The sequence below is a fragment of the Notolepis coatsorum genome, assembly GCF_963971535.1.
Source record: "Notolepis coatsorum genome assembly, chromosome: 9".
NCBI classification, from domain to species: Eukaryota; Metazoa; Chordata; class Actinopteri; order Aulopiformes; family Paralepididae; genus Notolepis; species Notolepis coatsorum.
The window spans coordinates 144760003-144782502 of NC_140173.1; the positions used below are offsets into that span (position 1 = coordinate 144760003).

A 22500-nucleotide genomic window follows, 5' to 3' on the forward strand; every position below is an offset into this window, starting at 1 on the left:
ATTATTATAATATAATATAATTAATAGAGTACCATACAGGTTGTCAGAATTGTGCAGGTGTGTGTGTGGTGTGTGTGTGTGTGTGCACGTGTGTGTGTGTGTGTGTGTGTGTGTGCGTGCGTGCGTGCGTGCATGTGTGTGCGTGTGTCTGTGTGTGTGTGTGTGTGTGTCTGTGTGTGTGTGCATGCGTGCGTGTGTGTGTGTGTGTGTGTGCGCTAACCTCATCCAGTGAGTCGCTGAGGAGTTGTGCTCGTCGTACTTTGATGTTGAGGAACAGTAGGTTCATGTCCACCCTCTGTCTGCGAGACACCTTACTGACCAGGCTTTGCTGCAAAACACACACACACACACACACACACACACACACACACACACACACACACACACACACACACACACACACACACACACACACACACACACACACACACACACACACACACACACACACACACACACACACACACACACACACACACACACACACACACACACACTCACACACACACACACACACACACACACACACCACACACACACACACACAAACTAATGTCAACATAGAAGCATGAGCATCTTGTTAAATTGTGTGTGTGGGTATGTGTGGTGTGCGTGTGCTGTGCGTGTGTGTGTGTGTGTGTGTGTGTGTGTGTGTGTGTGTGTGTGTGTGTGTGTGTGTGTGTGTGTGTCTCACCCTGGCCTCACTGATCATCTGCTGCTCAGAGTCTCTCTGGATAATGGCTTTCTTCACCACCGTGGAAAGAATGAATGGAAACTGACAGAAAGAAAACCTGCAGAGAGAGAGAGAGAGAGAGGGGGGAGAAATAGAAATAAGTTTCAGTACAATGCAGCTGGCGAAAACCAGATTGAAACGAGTCAGAATAACATTAGCTTCTACTATATAGGGACATAGAGAGAGAGAGAGAGAGAGAGAGAGAGAGAGAGAGAGAGAGAGAGAGAGAGAGAGAGAGAGAGAGAGAGAGAGAGAGAGAGAGAGAGAAGAGAGAGAGAGAGAGGAGAGAGAGAGAGAGAGAGAGAGAGTCTGGAACATGACCTCTGAACCTCACTAAGAAACGGGTTCACTCTAGACTTGCACAGATCACTGTCAGACAGACAGACAGACAGACAGACAGACAGACAGACAGACAGACGTGAGAATGACTATGGCGCACAGCGTGCACTATAACAGTGTTTCTCAACTGGTGGGTCGCGACCCAAAAGTGGGTCGCGGGGCCATTTTGAGTGGGTCGCGGATGTGTGTGTAAAAAAAAAAAAAAGTTATAATTTTTTTTTCTTCACTACCTATCTTTGTGAAAGTGGCTTCTCAGCTCTGGTCCAGCTGAAGACAACGCAGAGGAACAGATTGGACATTGAGCATGACCTCAGAGTTGCTTTGTCTACCATCACCCCAGACCCCCCAAGCCTGCTTGCCTCAACGACTACCGCCCTGTAGCTCTCACCTCCATAGCCATGAAGTGCTTTGAGAAGCTAGTAAAGGGCTACATCTGCTCCTCCCTCCCCATCAACATGGACCCCCTGCAATTTGCATACCGCCCCAACAGGTCCACGGAGGACGCCATAGCCCATGTGCTGCACACAGCAGCATCACACCTGGACAAGAGGCAGGGGAACTATGTGAGAATGCTATTCATCGACTGACAGCTCGGCATTCAATACCATAGTCCCCTCCATACTCATAGCCAAGCTCAGGGACCTGGGCTTGGGCTATGACCTCTGCCAGTGGGTCTTGGACTTCCTGACTGGCAGACCCCAGGTGGTGATAGCAGGCAACTGCACCTCCTCATCCATCACCCTCAACATAGGGGCCCCCCAGGGCTGTGTTCTGAGTCCCCTCCTCTACTCCCTGTACACACACGACTGTGTGGCTCAGCGGAGTAGCAATACAATCATCAAATTTGCTGACAACACAGTGGTGGTGGGCCTGATCTCTGCCAACGACGAGAGGGCCTACCTGGAAGAGGTCAAGGTCCTGGCGGGATGGTGCCAGGAAACAGCCTCTCCCTGAACGTCAGCAAAACAAAGGAGATGATTGTGGACTTCAGGAGGTCGGGGGTCAAGGACTACAGCCCCCTCAGCATCGACGGGGGCACCGGTTGAGAGAGTCAACAGCTTTAAGTACCTCGGAGCCTACATATCCGAGGACTTGACATGGACCACACACATTGACAGTGTTGTGAAGAAGGCACGACAACGCCTCTACTTCCTCAGGCGCCTAAGAAGTTCCAAGTCAGTCAGAAGATCCTTAAGAACTTCTACTCATGTACAATAGAGAGCATCTTGACCGGCAACATCACCTCCTGGTTTGGGAATAGCACTGCACAAGACCGAAGCAGACTACAAAGAGTGACACGTTCAGCCGAACGCACAATTGGAGGGGGGCTCCCCACCCTCCAGAACATTTACAACAAGCGTTGCAAGGGCAAGGCTAAGAGAATCATTAAAGACTCCAGTCACCCGAACAACTGCCTCTTTGAACTGCTGCGGTCAGGCAAGCGATACCGGAGTCTCAAGGCTGAGCACAGAAAGACTCAGAAGAAGCTTCTATCCCCAGGCCATCAGGCTGCTAAACGAACAATGAATGAACACTACACAACAACAACCACCAAACGCACATAGCACACACATCCACCACACGCACACACTCACTTTAAACAAACACACTGTAGCACCCACTCCACACACTTTATAGCACACACCCACTTTAAACAAACACACTGTAGCACCCACTCCCCACACTTTATATTTATGGATGAAGGATTGCACTACAACTCGTACACCTTACTGTAAATTGTACCTAAAATTGTACCTCATCCCATTTCTGCTTTGCACTAGATAGTACTGTACATTAGTACACTGCATAGTATTGTATATTATATGGTAACTCAGAACATTGTACATATGTCTATAACGAACACTGTGACCTCATTTTTCCTTCTTCTAAATTACATGCTATATTATGTTATTATGTTATTTGATACTATCTTGTCTAGCACAGTCTCTGGAGCGTAACAGTAAGAAGCATTTTGTATGAAAGTATTCTGTACTTCTGTATGACAACTATTAAAGAACTTGAACTTGAACTTGAACTTGTCAGGAGCAAACAACATCCCCAGTTATCCCACTGAGTTCCCTGGGATGTTAAGCTAAGAAGTCGGCTAAGAAGGATATATTATTTATTATTATTATTATTATTATTATTATTATTATTATTATTATTATTATTATTATTATTATTATTATTATTATTATTATTATTATTATTATTATTATTATTATTATTATTATTATTATTATTATTATTATTATTATTATTATTATTATTATTATTATTATTATTATTATTTTATTTCATTGTGTTTTTATCCCTAGTTGCACTTTTGTTGCAACCCCAGTTATCCCATTAGTTCCCCCAAACTTACTGTAGGTATGTTATGTTAAGCTAAGAAGTCTGCTAAGAAGCATAATTATTTATTATAATTTTATTTCATTGGGTTTTTATGCCTAGTTGCACCTTTGTTGCAACCCCAGTTATCCCATTAGTTCCCCCCAAACTTAGGTCTGTTATGTTAAGCTAAGAAATCTGCTAAGAAGCATATTATTTATTATTATTTTATTTCATTGGGTTTTTTAGCCCTAGTTGTACTTTTGTTGCACTTTTTTGTGTTTATTTCATGTTAACCCATTCTCTGCCGGGCTTATATCCATCCTAAACCATCATCCACCAGCGCTATTTGTCTATGGAGGATGTTCACCTTCTTTGCAGGGCTATAACTTTTTTAATTGTATTGCTAAATTGACATTACTATGGCCCATTCAACATCAATTATCTATCGTTCAGGATGTAGGAACGTTTTACTTTTTCATTCACACATTCATACTTATACGTTTATAATTCCATGGCCGACGTAAATCATTTATGTAGTATGGGTGATATATAGATCAGAGCAGTTTGTATGGATAATAATAAACAAAAACGCTGAAAGTAACGTCAGCCTCCTCTTACCGTTGGGCGATTACACTGGCGCAAACAGATCCCAGTTATGTGATGTTGATCGAGGTGATCCAGTTCCGGTTTGTATAATACTAATATACGTCCAAATCATGTTGTTTATTGAGTTTATGGCAACGGATCGATATCCACGGTGTCTGGATTGAGTCCCGGGAGCGATAACGAGTGGCCCGGACGAAAATAAGGGACGGGCACTTCCGGTTTTGGGCACTTCCGGGTTTGGCAACTCGCCGATCGGCCACTAGGTGGCGGTATTGAAGCATTGCAGAAGGCCCAGACAGCATCACCCAAGACTCCGTGGGTGAAATGTGAATACCATGACGAAAATATGAAATATTGATCTCAAAGACACCTTACGGCGTCATTGGCAGATTACGCATGGCGAAGAATGGGTTAACAGTGCATGAAAGATTGCGTATTACTGCAAAAAAATTTTTAAATTTAAATAAATCATAGTGGTTACAAAATTTGGGTCACGACTTAATGACTAAGGAAAATGTTGGGTCCCGAGGCTAGACCAGTTGAGAACCACTGCACTATAACATACACATGGTCACAAGGACAGGAGGATAGGAGGAGGCAGAGAGGGGTGGAGGGATGGATGGGAGGAGGAACAGACACAGATGGATATGAATGCCTTACTTGTTGGAGTTGCCGTAACTTTGCCATGTCCTGTACTGCTCCATGTAGTCCATGTGTTCTAACGTGATGTTGTAAAACTCAGTGAAAGGCATGATGGGAGGAGAGGAGACGGTGTTCGCTGCATCTGGGGAGGAGGAGAGAGAGATGGATTAGGGAGAGAGAGAGAGAGAGAGAGAGAGAGAGAGAGAGAGAGAGAGAGAGAGAGAGAGAGAGAGAGAGAGAGAGAGGGAGGAGGAGAGAGAGAGGAGGAGTTTATTTGTGTGCTTTTTCATGTGTGTGTGTAGAGATGTAGATACAGTACGTACATGAAATGACCCATGTTTAAGATAAGGTAAGATACGGTAAGATCAGATAAGATAAGATAAGATAGGGTAAGGTAAGATGAGATAAGATAAGATATGGTAAGGTAAGATAAGATAATATAAGATACAGTAAGATAAGATAAGATATGGTAAGGTAAGGTAAGGTAAGATAAGATAAGATGTAGTAAGATAAGATAAGATATGGTATGGTATGGTACGGTACGGTAAGGTAAGATAAGATAAGATAAGATTGATTGATTGATTGATTGAAAACGTTATTAACAGATTGCAGAATGGGTACAATACAGTACAGCTCAATACACACAATTGTTAAGGGGATGCAGACCAGAGAAAGACTTTCATCTTGTTTACATCAGGGTCCCCCATTTTCAATTCATCATAACATTTATGGCATACACGACATACAGTACTGTTACATCCAGACATTTATGACATACAAGATATACAAATATACAGTACTGTTTAAGAGACAGAGTTTCTAAAAGAGAATATATACATTTGAGGGGGAAGAAACTGTACATTGAAGGGGGTTGGGGGGGGGTTTGGACATTTACCGGGGCCAGTTTCGAATTGCATCCCGTAAGTGCTCTTTGAGAGCGGTTTTGAAGGTGAGTAGGGATTCACATTCTTTTACGGCTGTGGGTAGGGCGAAACGTGTTTAACATGATTTGTGGAACTTCCTCTGGTGTTGTGGTTGTGGTATTCACTGACCTTTGGGAAGTATTTCGGCATGTACATGGGTATCTTAGTGGTGTAGTGTATCTTGTAGACCAGGCCCATTGCAAGTTGCTGTACTCTGTCGTCTACTCTAAGCCAACCTAGGTTGTCAAAATGAGCAGGGGTGAGGTGGGTTTTAGGAGTAAGGTCAAGCAGTAGTCTGACCAGTTTGTTTTGAGAAGTTTGTAATCTTGTTTTTAGCGCCTTTGAGGTGCTTTGGTACCATGAGGTGCAAGTATAGTCGTAGTACCCTTGAATGAGTGCTCCTGTTAGAGTCTTCAGGGTATTCTTGTTTACCAGAGAGGAGATCCGGTACAAGAATCTTGTTCGTTGGTTGACTTTTTGATTACATTGGTTGCCATTTTGTCACAGGAAAGATTAGCCTCTAGGATGGAACCCATGTATGTAATTTCATCTTTCCTTTTGACAATATTGTCACCCACTGTAACAGAGAAGCCGTTGGCCTTGCTGAGTTTGTTATTTGATCCAAAGAGAATGGACTCTGTTTTACCCAGGTGTAATGATAGTTTGTTATCAGTGAGCCAGGTGCAGATTCTGCCAAGTTCAGAGCTGAGGGCTTTTTCAACCTGCAACTTGTCCCTGTCAGAGACCAGCAGGGCTGAGTCGTCCGTGAACAGGAACAAGTTGCATTCACAAGCTGATGACATGTAATTTGCATAAATTAGGAACAGTAACGGTCCTACTATGCTTCCTTGTGGAACACCACAGCTCACTGGGAGGCCTTTTGCTTTTTCCAAATCCAACTGTGCAAAAATGCTTCCGCATTCGTCACCGGAGGTACCGTAGTGGCGTGCGGTAATGCGCCTTTCATTTTCCTTCACGCAGCGCCCAGCGGCGGCGTGCTCGCTCAGGTGCGTGCGTGCGCCGGCGTGCTCGCGAGGTGCTCGCGAGGTGCTCGCGCATGCGCATGATATCCCGCCTTAACAATATATATAAGTCACCGCCCCAAATTCAGTATCCAGAAATAGCTCAATTGGCAAGACGCCATGGCTGTGGATCCTACAGCTAGTTGCTGGTGAGTTCGAATCCTGTCAAATATATTTTTTTTAACGTGATTTTTTTTTAACGTGTATTCTTTCGCCGGTTAAGGTTAGGCATGGTTAAGGTTAAGGTTAAGGTTAGGCATTGTTTCGGAGTTGGTTAAGGTTAGAACGGTTAAGTTTAGGCGCTGTTAAGGAGCTGGTTAAGGTTAGAGTTTGTCAAAGAGAATGGCAATATTCTTTCTATGGTTAAGGTTAGGCATGGTTAAGGTTAAGGTTAGGCATTGTTTCGGAGTTGGTTAAGGTTAGAACGGTTAAGTTTAGGCGCTGTTAAGGAGCTGGTTAAGGTTAGAGTTTGTCAAAGAGAATGGCAATAGACAGCCTATTTCCGCGCGACAGCTCCCAAAGCGGGCCTGAAAAGAAAGGCGCTTTACCGTAGTGGCGTGCGGTGACGAATGCTTCCGCATTTTTGCACTGTTGGATTGGGAAAAAGCCACACGCCACTGGGAGGGGGGGTGGGATAGTGTAGCGTTTACCTCCACCATCTGTTCTCTCCCATCCAGGTAGGATTGCATCCAGCTCACTGAACTATCAAAACCAATTGCTTTTAGCTTGTCAATCAGAATGGAGTGATTGACAGTGTTGAAAGCCTTTTGGAGGTCCAGCATGACCATGCCGCAGATATGGTAAGGTACGGTATGGTAAGATAAGATAAGATACGGTAAGATAAGATACAATACAATAAGATAAGGTAAAATAAGATAGTGTAAGATAAGATAAGATATAGTAAGATAAGATAAGATAAGATAAGGTAATGTAAGATAAGATACGATAAGGTAAGGTAATATAAGCTATGGTATGGTATGGTATGGTAAGGTAAGGTAAGATAAGTTATGGTATGGTATGGTATGATAAGATAAGATAAGATAAGGTATGGTATGGTAAGGTATGGTATGGTATGGTATGGTAAGGTATGATAAGATAAGATAAGATAAGATAAGGTATGGTATGGTAAGGTAAGGTAAGACAAGATAAGATAAGATAAGGTAAGGTAAGGTAAGGTAATATAAGCTATGGTATGGTAAGATAAGATAAGATAAGATAAGATAAGATAAGATAAGATAAGATAAGATAAGATAAGATAAGATAAGATATGATAAGATAAGATAAGATAAGATAAGATAAGATAAGATGAATGAATGAATGAATGAATGAATGAATGAATGAATGAATGAATGAATGAATGAAAAAGTTTATTTTTGGACATGTTATTCTCCATATTTCTCCAAACAACTCACGATATCTTGTTCCGTCAAACCAAACAATCATAGCAACAAATTAAAAAAACATTAAAAGAAAAACATTAAAAAAAGAAAGAAATAAGGAATTATAAACAAAAGGTCAAGAGCAATGTGTTTGGTTAGCATACATGTCCAAAAAAGGAGTAGAGGGAAGCTAAGCTTATTGATCCCTACCCCCTTACATTTATATTTGTTCTTCCGTTAATTTTACTAGATATAACATAATTTAGTGTATTACAATATAGAATATACTTTTACTTATATTAAAAGATTACAAGAAAAAAAACTTGATTCACTTGACAGCAGTGAATATAGTACAGCACTACATACACAATATAACATAACTTTGTTTATCCTCAATATCTGTATTTTTCCAATGTGTATTTCTTTTGCTGCTTTTTAAATTGTGCCACATGTTTACTCAGTTTGATGTATTCAGGTAAATTATTCCACAACTTCACTCCACACACCGATATGCACATGCTTTTCAGCGTGGTGTTTACCATTGATTGTTTAAGATTCCCTCTCCCTCTTAAGTTATATTCTCCTTCCCTGTCTCTGAACCATTTTTGAATGTTGCCTGGGATTAGTTTGTATCTGGCTTTGTATACAATGCGGGCAGTTTTGTAATACACTAGGTCCATACATTTCAATGCTTGTAGCTTTATAAATAAGTTATAAGATAAGATAAGGTATGGTATGGTAAGGTAATATATGGTATGGTATGGTAAGATAAGATAAGATAAGATAAGATATGGTAGGGTAAGGTAAGATAAGGTATGGTATGGTAAGATAAGATAAGGTATGGTATGGTAAGATAAGATAAGATAAGATAAGGTATGGTAGGGTAAGGTAAGATAAGGTATGGTATGATAATGTAGGTAGGATAAGATAAGGTATGGTATGGTAAGGTAAGATAAGGTATGTTAAGATAAGATATGGTAAGGTAAGGTAAGGTATGGCATGGCATGGTATGGCATGGTATGGCATGGTATGGTATGGTATGGCATGGTATGGTATGGCATGGTATGGTATGGTATGGTATGGCATGGCATGGTATGGTATGGTATGGCATGGCATGGTATGGTATGGTATGGTATGGTATGGCATGGTATGGTATGGTATGGCATGGTATGGTATGGTATGGTATGGCATGGCATGGTATGGTATGGTATGGCATGGTATGGTATGGCATGGTATGGCATGGTATGGTATGGTATGGTATGGCATGGTATGGTATGGTATGGCATGGTATGGCATGGTATGGTATGGTATGGTATGGTATGGTATGGTATGGCATGGTATGGTATGGTATGGTATGGTATGGTATGGCATGGTATGGTATGGTATGGCATGGTATGGTATGGTATGGCATGGTATGGCATGGTATGGTATGGTATGGTATGGTATGGTATGGTATGGTATGGCATGGTATGGCATGGTATGGTATGGTATGGTATGGCATGGTATGGTATGGTATGGCATGGTATGGTATGGTATAGTATGGTATGGTATGGCATGGTATGGTATGGTAAGGTAAGGTAAGGTAAGATATGGTATGGTATGGTATGGTAAGGTATAGGGCTGTCCCCGACTAAGGATTTGGATGGTCGACTATGATTGGCCAAAATTTGCCGTTAGTCGACTATTGGTCCAAAAAAATATATAATATTTTTTTCTTTTCTTTTTTATTTATTATTATTAAAAAAAAACTATCATTCCATTTGGGCTGTGGGGGGTGCTTAATGTCTGAAGGAGTCGACTGAAGGCTTCTTGTCCTCTGCAAAAGCATGCAATTTGGTCCACTGATGGATACATCTTGATATTTGTCTAGTGCAGGGGTAGGCAACCCTAGGCACGCGTGCCTGCATAGAACACTACACTTCCGCGTTACATTGAAATCAAGGAGGAGATTGCGGGGGGGTCAAATGAATGGATGTGGACGAGAGCCGTGATGGAAGTGGTTGCCGATACGGCTGTGGGGGTGCTAGAGACATGATCGAATAGACGTTTATGCGCCTCGCTCTCCTGAACACGGCGTGACCCATAACTAATCGATCAGAACTAAATCGGCAGAGAAAAAGCCCATTTTAAAGCACCTATTCCGCTTGGACATGCGCAGAGTGCCCATGGAGTCTGGACGACGCGAGATGACGCTCGAATGAATGTGGACTGTTCCATCAGAGGGCGGAGCTTCGATGGTCATGTAAGTGGCTACAGACCGCTGCACTTAAATATAAACATTAGTCTACCTGGAGACTCAATGAGGTAATTGTAGATGTCGCCATAAGACACGTCTGGCCATTTAGTGGGATAATTTTTTCATTATCCTGTTCGGCTGGCCACCGAAGCTCCCCCCTCTGATAGAACGGTCCACATTCATTCGAGCGTCATCTCGCGTCGTCCAGACTCCATGGGCACTCTGCGCATGTCCAAGCGGAATAGGTGCTTTAAAATGGGCTTTTTCTCTGCCGATTTAGTTCTGATCGATTAGTTATGGGTCACGCCGTGTTCAGGAGAGCGAGGCGCATAAACGTCTATTCGATCATGTCTCCAGCACCCCCACAGCCGTATCGGCAACCACTTACATCACGGCTCTCGTCCACATTCATTCATATGCACCCCCCGCAATCTCCTCCCTGATTTCAGAATCCCGGAAGTGTTACGGTGGTCTATAGGCACGCGGGGGCATTTGCATAGGCACAGGGGGCAGCAGTAAAAAAATATATATATATATATATATATATATATATATATATATATATATATATATATATATATATATATATATATATATTTTTTTTTTTTTTTTTTTTTTTTTATAAATATTATAGTGAAATATTTTGCACTGTTGTCGCATTTATCTTGTTGAAATCCTCCCACAGGTTCTTTTTACTACCACATATTTAATTGAGACCCTTTATTTGTTTATTATTTCAATTTAGCTGGAAATACATTGCTACATCATTCAGTAACATTTGCAGAGCCTTATAACAAAAACATTATTACGGTCACCATTGTGACCAGTGGGATTAATCAACACATTTTATTATTTATTTTTCTATTTCATTGAACATTGCACATGTTAAAAGCCATTTTCTTTTCTCAAAATGTGAGTATTACCAAGTCAATTTGTGTTCTTAAAACAATGACAATAAACAATGACAATAAACAATAAAATAATGTGTTTGTGTACTTATTTTTCTGTTAACTTATTATGGATTGAAAACTGAAAACCTTAATGCACAGTAACTGAACTAAATATTTTTAAGTTCTGGTAACTTATTATTATTTATTTTTTTACAGTGTAGTCTTGCGATCAATCAAAACTTATTTACACAATATACCTCACATTCACCCTCCATTCACATCCTGGTGTTCTCCTGGTGTTCTCCATTAGGCCTGTAGGTGGAGCTATGACAGCACACGTACAGTACACACACCGATGGTGTGTGATGTGTCCAAAAATGAATGGGCAAATGCGAGTGAAATGGTCGCACTGTATGCAGCTGTTTGTCTGCATTGCATCCCCCCCCCCCCCAACTCAGATTTAGGGTTTATACAACCATCATAATAATATTGTTAATAATAACAATAACAATAATGATGTAATAATGTAAAAATTATCATTAAAAATACCTGATTATGAGAGAAAAAAAATTACGATGCATGGAATATTGTTGAGGCACACTAGTTACAACTATATTTCAAACAGGCACTCCATGTCAAAAAGGTTGCTGACCCCTGGTCTAGTCTGTGTGTTCATTAGATGGTGAAATCCTCTTTCAGTGCCTCTGTGCCTGTTTTCGTAGGCAGTTAGCCTCTGGTATGTGTGCCATTAGCGTTAGCCACGCTTCTAGGCCTCTTTTCTTTTGGAAAGAATGATACAAAAAAAAAATATATATATATATATATATTTTTTTTTTTGTATATTCGACTAAGAGGTTGGCCGGTCGACTACGGCTCCTTTTTCGACCGATTAGTCGACTAATCGACTAATAGGGGTCAGCCCTAGTATGGTATGGTAAGGTACGGTATGGTACAATGGGGTCAGATGCTTGCAGCCTACATGTGTGCGTCACTCACTGAACAGCCCCAGCACCTTGGTGGCCGAGGGGATCCACCAGGAGCACTTGGCCAGAGGGGGCAGCTCTTCGGGCTCCGCAGGGAACAGCCGGGTGGAGACCAGCTGCAGCAGGCGCTCCACGAGCTGTCTGAACCTCCTGACGGAGAGCCTGCACACACACACACACACACACACACAGAGACACACAGACACACACACACAGAGACACACACAGACACACACAGAGACACACAGACACACACACACACAGACACACACAGACACACACAGACACACACACACACACACACACACAGAGACACACACAGACACACACAGAGACACACAGACACACACACACAGAGACACACACAGACACACACAGAGACACACAGACACACACACACAGAGACACACACACACACACACACACACACACCAGTGGTGCGTTATTGAAATCATCTGGGGTGACACGCACCACGTGCACGCGCGCTCCTGGCGCGTGCGCGCGCTCCCGCGAATGCGCATTTAATGTCCCCTCGCTTGGGCACAGACTAAAGACAGTGCCTAATTGCCTCTACGAATGGAATGTAACACGTCTTCACAACAAGTTAGGTGTGAATGTGTCTGAGAACGTATTTAACACACCTGACGACCGGCGCTATTGATATGCAAATAGCGAGTGAGCTTGCACACCGTGCTACCCCGTCCCATGAACAACGCATGCCTGACACACACACACACATGTAACCGGTCTTATTTGACATGCCCTGAGTGGGAGTTGAACCCCGGCCTCTGGGGGAGTAAGTTTACTTGCAGTACCGCTTAACGTCCACAGCCACTTCACTACACTGTCCATCGTGACTGTGGATAGACACGCGGGATCTCCGTTACACACACACACACACACACACACACACACACACACACACACACACACACACACACACACACACACACACACACACACACACTCACACACACACACACACACACACACACACACACACACACACACACACACACACACACACACACACACACACACACACACACACACAGCAGGACTCACTTTTTGAACCAGTGAAGCAGGAAGTGATGGTCGGCCTCTGACAGCGCTGCGATCTGCCTCAGCAGGTGCGCGTAGATCACATAGGTACTGGTGCTGGAGTACTGCGGGTTCTACAACACAACACATTTGAAATGTTTAAATCCAGGTTGCCAGCTCTATTTGTCTATGGAGAAATTCCCCTTCTTTGCAGGGCTATAACTTTTTAAATTCTATTGCTAAATTGCCATTATTAGGGCCCATTCAATGTCCTATATGTATTGTTCAGGGTGTATGAACGTTAAACTTTTTCATTCACATATTCATACTAAAATATGATCTAAAGTATAAGTATGTTTTCATCTCTTTCTGCAGCTTTCTTCAGAACGTGATTTATAGCCCCAAATGCATTATATTGATGATCAAATACAGTTTGATAGCAATCGGCGCGATATAAAAAAAATCCAACTGGACGGACTTCTGGAAGTTACTACACGTCATCTGATGTTGACCGGATGGGCGAGGGGGCGTTTATAATTCCGTGGGCAGCGTTATACCATTCATCTAATGTGGGTCAAATGTTCATCAGATCAGTTAGTATAGAAGACATTGAAAAATAACGCTGAATCTTACCGTATCTTCCTCGCGCCGTTGGGCGATGAGCGTGGAGTATACATTTTCCTATTATGGGATGTTGGAATACCCGGTCCATTTCCAGGTTGTATAATGGTATATACGTCCAAATCATGTTGTTTATCGAGTTATTGGCAACGGATCGCTATGTATTGTGACGAGCTAGAGTGCCGGGACCTTTACCGAGTGCCCGGAAGTAATATGGGAGAACAGCACATCGTCCAAGTAACTTCCTGTTAGGCGATTGCGCCGATCGGCCACCAGATGGCGCTCTTGAACCGCTAGAGGGTTCAGTGGGGCTTTTTGGTGGGTCTCAGGCCAGCGGATGGGAAATATGAATCCGATCACAGATTTTTGAAATATTGATATCAAAGACGAGTTACGGCGTCTTCGGCAACTTGAGCATGGCGGGGAAGGACGCCTAAACACGTCTTCCGGCAGTTAAAGTGTTAATGGAAATTACATGTTGGAATTGATGATTTGGGTGATATGTACTTCACAGTCAGTCAGTCAGTCAGTCAGTCAGTCAGTCAGTCAGTCAGTCAGTAAGTCTGCCTGCCTGCCTGTCTGTGTGTCTGTCTGTCTGTCTGTCTGTCTGTATGTCTGTCTGCCTACATGACCTCATCCCATCTCTCTCATCCAACATGACCTCATCCCAACTCCTCTCATCCAAAATGGCCTCATCCCAACTCCTCTCATCCAAAATGGCCTCATCCCATCCCTCTCATCCAACATGGCCTCATCCCATCTCTCTCATCCAACATGACCTCATCCCATCCCTCTCATCCAACATGGCCTCTCATCCCATCTCTCTCATCCAACATGACCTCATCCCATCTCTCTCATCCAACATGACCTCATCCTATCCCTCTCATCCAACATGACCTCATCCCATCCCTCTCATCCAACATGACCTCATCCCATCTCTCTCATCCAACATGACCTCATCCCAACTCCTCTCATCCAACATGACCTCATCCCAACTACTCTCATCCAACATGACCTCATCCCATCCCTCTCATCCAACATGACCTCATCCCAACTCCTCTCATCCAACATGACCTCATCCCATCCCTCTCATCCAACATGGCCTCATCCCATCCCTCTCATCCAACATGGCCTCATCCCATCCCTCTCATCCAACATGACCTCATCCCTCTCATCCAACATGGCCTCATCCCATCCCTCTCATCCAACATGGCCTCATCCCATCCCGCTCATCCAACATGACCTCATCCCATCCCTCTCATCCAACATGGCCTCATCCCATCCCTCTCATCCAACATGGCCTCATCCCATCCCTCTCATCCAACATGACCTCATCCCATCGCTCTCATCCAACATGACCTCATCCCATCGCTCTCCGCACACAGAACATGACATGAGGGATCTGGACACTCTGTGTTCCGTCAGAGGAAAACCACATATCTCTCCAGAAAGTATAACTTTCCAGGAATTCAGAAGAACAGCCTCGTTTTCTGATTGAGATCCATGTATTCTTAAGGTCATACGTTGGGTTTTCAATGTGTTTCATAGGTCCTATAGGGTCATGAAACGTTCTCACGTAAACAGACTCATGGTAAGAATCATGTAAACATTCATTCCAAGTAAAAAAAAATAAAAATACCAAACTGGAGATAAAATATATATGTGTATGTGTGTCAGTGTGTGTGTCAGAGTGTGTGTGTGTGTGTGTGTGTGTGTGTGTGTGTGTGTGTGTGTGTGTGTGTGTGTGTGTGTGTGTGTGTGTGTGTGTGTGTGTGTGTGTGTGTGTGTTCTCCAGAACAACTATCATTGTGGGGACCAAATGTCTAACTAGAGAGAGATTAGCCACATATGGACTTTCTTTCATGGCTATTCTGGGGTTTGGGTTAAGATTAGGATTAGGGGTTAGGGAATGAATGTAACCCAAAGGAATATCCTCAGAAGTGTAGTAATGCAAATGTGTGTGTGAGCTGGAAGCCTCACAGCTCAGTCCCATCCACTCCACCCCACCCCCCTCCCTCCACCCTTTAACATCAAGTTTGGAACCACAGAGTAACTACTGTAGATTAATTCTTTATCTGATGCTGATTCTACACTATATATAGAGAGACAGAGAGAGAGAGAGAGAGAGAGAGAGAGAGAGAGAGAGAGAGAGAGAGAGAGAGAGAGAGAGAGAGAGAGAGGGATAGAGAGAGAAAGAGACAGAGAGACAGACAGACAGACAGACAGACAGACAGACAGACAGACAGACAGACAGACAGACAGACAGACAGACAGACAGACAGACAGACAGACAGACAGACAGACAGACAGACAGACAGACAGACAGACAGACAGACAGACAGACAGACAGACAGACAGACAGACAGACAGACAGACAGACAGACAGACAAGCAGGCAGCAGTAGAAAACAGAGCCACTTTCCTCAGGAAAAAGGCTGACTGGGAATTAATAGGGAACTAGGATGTGATGACGGGGCCTGTTTGACAGTCAGCACACAGTCCCTGGAGAGAGAGGAGAGGTTCACCAGCACAGCCCTGTGACAATACAGTCCACTGCATATAGGGGCCACAAACTTAGAAAAAATTATACAAATAAAGGGAAAATCCACTATTAAATATAATTCATATAGGGCTGTACCGAATAGTTCGAAGCTTCATTCATAATGTTGACATTCAAATTCTAAATCAACATTCAAAATTTTCTTAATTTTTTTTTTATGTGTCTATTCATTCTGTTTAAACCAATGGGGTGTTTTCTTCACAGTTGCAGATAAAGATTAGGCTACTTATTATACTATTATTTATATCATTTTACTAAAACATTTATCATAAATGATGTAGCCTATCTGCATCCGCTTGGCGCTTGCGGTCCATCGAGACGTCACCATCACTTTCGTGCCAACCGTGCCCTTATTGGATGATTTATGTTGACGAAACTGATGAGTTATATTAAAAAAAACACGAATTTAATTAGATTAATCACTTTATTCAAATTGAGGATTTTTTTTTCTTTTTTCTTTTTTTATAATGATTATGTCATAAAATATAACGACAGACATTTGAAGCTTCATTCGAAAAAACTTCAATAGAAGCTTCGAATGTAAAAAAATAATAATAATGACATTCGGTACAGCCCTAAATTCATATAATTTTCTTCTAAAATCTTTCAAACCAACAGCGCCTGAAGTACAGTATGGGGTCATTGCCCCCGCACACACTTTTCCTTTTTTTTTTTTTTTTTTTTTTTTTTTTTCAATTTAGTCGTTGTGCCAATTCCCCCCCTCCCCTACCTGGTTGTTGTTCTCCTATGAGTTGGTACAAGGGCGTCCCGAGTCGATCGCACGCTTCCTCCGATACGTGCGGCGACAGCCAGTGACGTCTTTTCACTTGGCAGCGAGGACTCTCATTGGTGAAGTGTAACGCGTGGGAGGGCACGCTATCTCCACCAAGTCCTGCCCCCGCTGAGCAAGCGCCGAGACCTGACCTGTAGGCGTCGCTGTCCACAACGCCAGATTCCCCACCCGCCAGATTCCCACCCCCTAACACTGCCAATTGTATTAGTATGAACGACCAGCCAAGCTGGTAGCAACGCCGAGAGCTGGGCTCGAACCCAGCATCTCCTGCGTTGGTGACGAGCGCAATCTCCGCTACGCCACCTGACCGCCTTCCGCACACACTTTTTAAGTAGCCACACTCACTGTATCCCTGCAAATGCCCCTTCAAGTATCCCTGCAAGTATGCCTTTAATGGTAAAAAGACGTTTCAACTGTTCCTGTCCACTCCACAAGACAAATGCCAAAGAACGTTTCCGTGAACCCTAGCTAGCTGAGCAAACCTCAGCTAGTAAATAGACTGCATGCTTCTGCAAACGTAAAAAACGACCAGTGCATAAGAAAGTAAAGTACAGTCAAACAAAACTGAACTTCAATGTTAAATCCTTGACGTCCACAATAATAATAATAATAAAAATACATCTATTTTATATAGCGCTTTTCCAGGTGCTCAAAGACGCTTCACATGGGCAGGAGAGACAAACTATGGCAAAACAAAAAAACAGAACAAAACAGAACAAAAATAATACATGACAAAATAAAATAAAACCGACAGAATTAGAGGTCAAAAGCAAGATTGAAAAGGTGGGTTTTGAGGCTGATTTAAAAGATGTCAGGGTGTTTGCATCACGGATATGGCTGGGGAGGGCATTCCAGAGGGAGGGGGCAGCAGCAGCAAAGGCCCTGTCGCCCCAGGTCCGGAGCTTGGTCGTGGGAGGTGTTAGGAGGTTGGCATCTGCAGACCTAAGGCGACGGGTGGGCGTGTGACGGTGGAGGAGGTCGGACAGGTAGGGAGGGGCAAGGTTGTTGAGGGCTTTAAATGTGATGAGTAGTATTTTAAATGTATCCTGTATTTGATTGGAAGCCAGTGGAGGTCGTGGAGGACAGGGGTGATGTGATCAGAGCGACGGGTGGAGGTGAGCATGCGGGCAGCAGAGTTTTGGACATATTGGAGTTTATTGAGAATAGTGTTAGAAATGGCTACGTCTGCAGGACACCGGGGATGAAAAGAGACAGAACTCACTGTCATCGACGATGTACAAGCCATGTCATCTTTTAAACCCAGATGCTGATCAACAGCAGGTGTCATGACTTCAAATTCAACCGCTATGAGTGAGAATCCTCCAGTATCCATTCAGGGTGAGATAAATGTTATTCCTCAACGCCCCCGCCGTGGTGCTAATATAGCGATGTGCGAGTTTATCGTGTTGTTTTGTGCATTTCCTTGATATTGATTGTGTGATGTTTTATATTTGACTGCATGTGCACTGGCTTATGCAATATTGTAGCCAGAGTTGGTATTTGTTTGCTGGTCTTTGTGCATCGCTGGTTTATTGTAGTTGTGAATAACCCTTTCAGAAGGTTCTGTAGTGTGGTAGTGAAAGGGTTAACCTGCTGTCGTGCGGCAGTGAAAGGCTTAACATTCTGTATTGTCGCAGTGAATGGGTTAACCGTTTGGTAGTGTGGCAGTGAAAGGGATAAAGACATCTGCTGTGACGAGGCCTAACATTACTAGCTCGTAAGTGCGCCTAGTCAGTGCCAACTTCTCTCGTCTTACCGCGAAAAAGCCTGTACTCTGTGACTATGAGCGCGCCAGCAGCACCCACGACTCATAAAGGCAATTTTCAATTCATATTATCGCATTGAAACGACGAGGTCCAAAACATTTCCTTTTTGAGTAAAGCCAATCGACAGATTATTTAGGCTATGAATGACATTTTTTCAAAAAAACACATTTGTGAAGCAGTAAGAAAGTCATGTTTTTCTTTGTGATTTATTGATAAATATGGAGTGAGAGTCTACGGTTTATCTACCGCTACACACATGCACGCACACACACACACACACACACACACACACACACACACACACACACACACACACACACACACACACACACACACACACACACACACACACACACACACACACACACACACACACACACACACACACACACACACACACACACACACACACACACACAGGATTTTTGGAGAAGGCATGGCACCTGAGACAAAACACACTGTATCCTATATAATTGTATTTGAATTCACCTTGCTTTTCTGTTTATTTACATTGAGTACAGCTTGTGTTATATTACGTTTTATTGTATTTTCTTGTATTTTTTGTATGGCCATCTTGGTCTATGTCATTTGTTAAGTAATTGGTAAAGTATATTATTATATACTTATTGTTATGTGTCTTGTAAGCCCATATGGGCTGGGCATACATCTGTATGTAAGACACGAAAATAAAAAATATCAAATCAAATTAAAAAAAAATCACACACACACACACACACACACACACACACACACACACACACACACACACACACACACACACACACACACACACACACACACACACACACACACACACACACACACACATACACACATGTTTTGGCCCCGCCGCACGTCTGAAGTGAATCCCACGCCCCTGTTTGAGCTGCTCCACTGACTGGAGTTAATGGGAAACAGCATTTGTGGACACATTGCGACCGGGGGTCCCTGAGGCATATGGATTCATATCTGCAGTGGAGTAATAAAGATTATTTGGATGTTAAAAGCTCAAACAGACTCACTGGCAGCAGGGGGATCGGTAGCAGGGTCCATATGTACTGAGTATAGTCCACCCTGATTATATGATTATACCCCCCCCCCCCCCCCCCCCCGCCCAAACCCACCCACCCACACCCCTTCAAGACGTGTTTATTGAAAATGATTTTCTTGAAGAGCAAATTTTGCTTTTTGGAAATAAAATAATTATATATGTACGATTCATTCTACTCTGAAGCTCACAACAAAGAGGCCGGGGTCTGTTGGAAGTTGGCAATGCTGTTTGGGGGCCATTTATGGGCCACGTAATACACAGTTGTAGTGTGGAATTCCATAGTATAAGTATTTATAGGCATGTTAGACTTTATTTTGGCAATGGGAGTGGGTTTCTTCACTGAACGCTTAGTCCAGTGGTCACCAACCTTTTTAAGCCCAAGATCACTTATTTTTTTTTGGTGAAGGCAAGATCTACCTATTGAAGCGTTGAGAGAAAAAGACAGCCAAGATTGTACTTTAAACTAAATGACTTTTATTTGCCTGTATTCTAATTACATGCAATGCTTTGGTCCAACATTAAAATGTCAAAGTAGAACTATTATGTACTTTCTCAGTCAGTGCTAAGTGCAGTCATCTTATGCAGCATCACTTTTCACATCAAAACAAAAGTAGAACTGTAATGTGGACTTTCTCATATTATTAACATTGACAAACATATTTACAATTAGCATTTTATAAAGTAGAACTGTAATGTGTACTTTCTCAGTCGGTGCTAAGTGCAGTCAGTGCTAAGTGCAGCATCACTTTTCACATCAAAACAAAGGTAGAACTGTAATGTGTACTTTCTCAGTCAGTGCTAAGTGCAGTCAGTGCTAAGTGCAGTCAGTGCTAAGTGCAGTCAGTGCTAAGTGCAGCATCATTTTCACATTAAAACAAAAGTAGAACTGTATGTGTACTTTCTCAGTCAGTGCTAAGTGCAGCATCACTTTTCACATCAAAACAAAAGTAGAACTGTAATGTGGACTCTCAGGGTGAGATACATTTTTTTTTAATTTTTCTTTTTTTTTCTTTTTTTTTTCAGGGAAAGATCTACAGGGACAGTCTCAAAGATCGACCAGTCGATCAAGATCGACGGGTTGGTGACCACTGGCTTAGGGCATGCGTCCACCTAGCGCACATTTCCAGCTGAAAAACGCCGGCAGTGCTGGGATGAAGCACATCTTGTAGCAAGATGACAGAGAGAAAGAAATCTAGCGACGGCCATCTTTTTATCGTATTTTACTGCCGCGGTTTTGCACATATAGCATATTTTAATACACTTTATTGTATATTAATTATATATATAGTTATTGCCTGACACCACAGTTCGCCCTTTGCTTTTTATTGGCTTTTTATTCGTGTATTCGTGTAGTTATTAGTGTATTTGTGCTTTGTCGCGAATCGCAATGACCACCGACCAGCAGACGCTTGCCCTCATACTGCTCCTGGCCCGTCTAGGCAGGCAGGCAACTCCGGTGTCAGGTTACGAATGTGTCACGGCTGTGATTGGTTGTCTGAAAATGCGCTCAGCGCATCGCTCTGAAAAGTTCCGAAAGTTTCAACTTTAAACGCTGGGTGCGGCCGCACAAAAAAGCTGAAAAGCGCTGAAAAAATAAGCCGACTGCAGCGCATTTCCTATAGGCGGCAGCATGCGGCCGCATACGCTCCCTCCCCATTGGAATCAATTGAAAAAAGAACCTTGCGCCGAGAAATATGCGGCAGGTGGACGCAAGCACTTATCCTTATTACAAGTATCTTGTATTTTATTATAATAGAACATACTGAATAAAACAAGGCAAGCCTATATATATATATATATATATTTCAGGTTGTAGTTAAGTTGGAGAGGTGTAGTTAAGTTGGAGAGGTTGTAGTTAAGTTGGAGATGTTAAGTTGGAGAGGTTGTAGTTAAGTTGGAGAGGTTAAGTTGGAGAGGTTGTAGTTAAGTTGGAGAGGTTAAGTTGGAGAGGTTGTAGTTAAGTTGGAGAGGTTAAGTTGGAGAGGTTGTAGTTAAGTTGGAGAGGTTAAGTTAAGTTGGAGAGGTTGTAGTTAAGTTGGAGAGGTTGTAGTTAAGTTGGAGAGGTTGTACAGTAGATGTTTGATACTAGTTCAATCTCACCTGAACCAGGATGAAGTAGGCCCGCAGATCATCTTTCGTTCGAGGCCTGAAAAATGATGAACAAATACTTTACAATGTAGGATATGAAATCATAGAGATATTGTATGTACAAATAATACACAGGCAATACAAACATGGAACCGGAAGAGATACAGCAGAATAACACACGTGCCAACTTATGACACACATGCATATACACACACACACACACACACACACGCGCACACGCACACACGCACACGCACACACACACGCACACGCACACGCACACACACGCACACACACACACACACACACACACACAGGTAGATACACTATAACAGAAGTGCTCACCCTTTCCACTCCCGCAGTAGGCTGTTTATGATACCCTTCAATACAGACTTCTGGATGTCCTGAGGCTACGCACGCGCGCACACACACACACACACACACACACACACACACACACACACACACACACACACACACACACACACACACAC

General features: G+C 42.9%; 1 protein-coding gene across 1 annotated transcript in view; it reads right to left on the reverse strand.

Moving 5' to 3' along the window:
• Positions 1-22500, reverse strand: part of hectd2 (HECT domain containing 2) — a gene marked incomplete at its 5' end in the record, with an annotated part of 134343 nt that overhangs the window by 60035 nt on the left and 51808 nt on the right. The window contains 7 exon segments of the mRNA XM_084322039.1: positions 221-328; positions 695-791; positions 4673-4796; positions 12101-12249; positions 13153-13262; positions 22019-22064; positions 22352-22416. Of these exon segments, the coding sequence (XP_084178165.1) occupies positions 221-328; positions 695-791; positions 4673-4796; positions 12101-12249; positions 13153-13262; positions 22019-22064; positions 22352-22416 (699 nt within the window).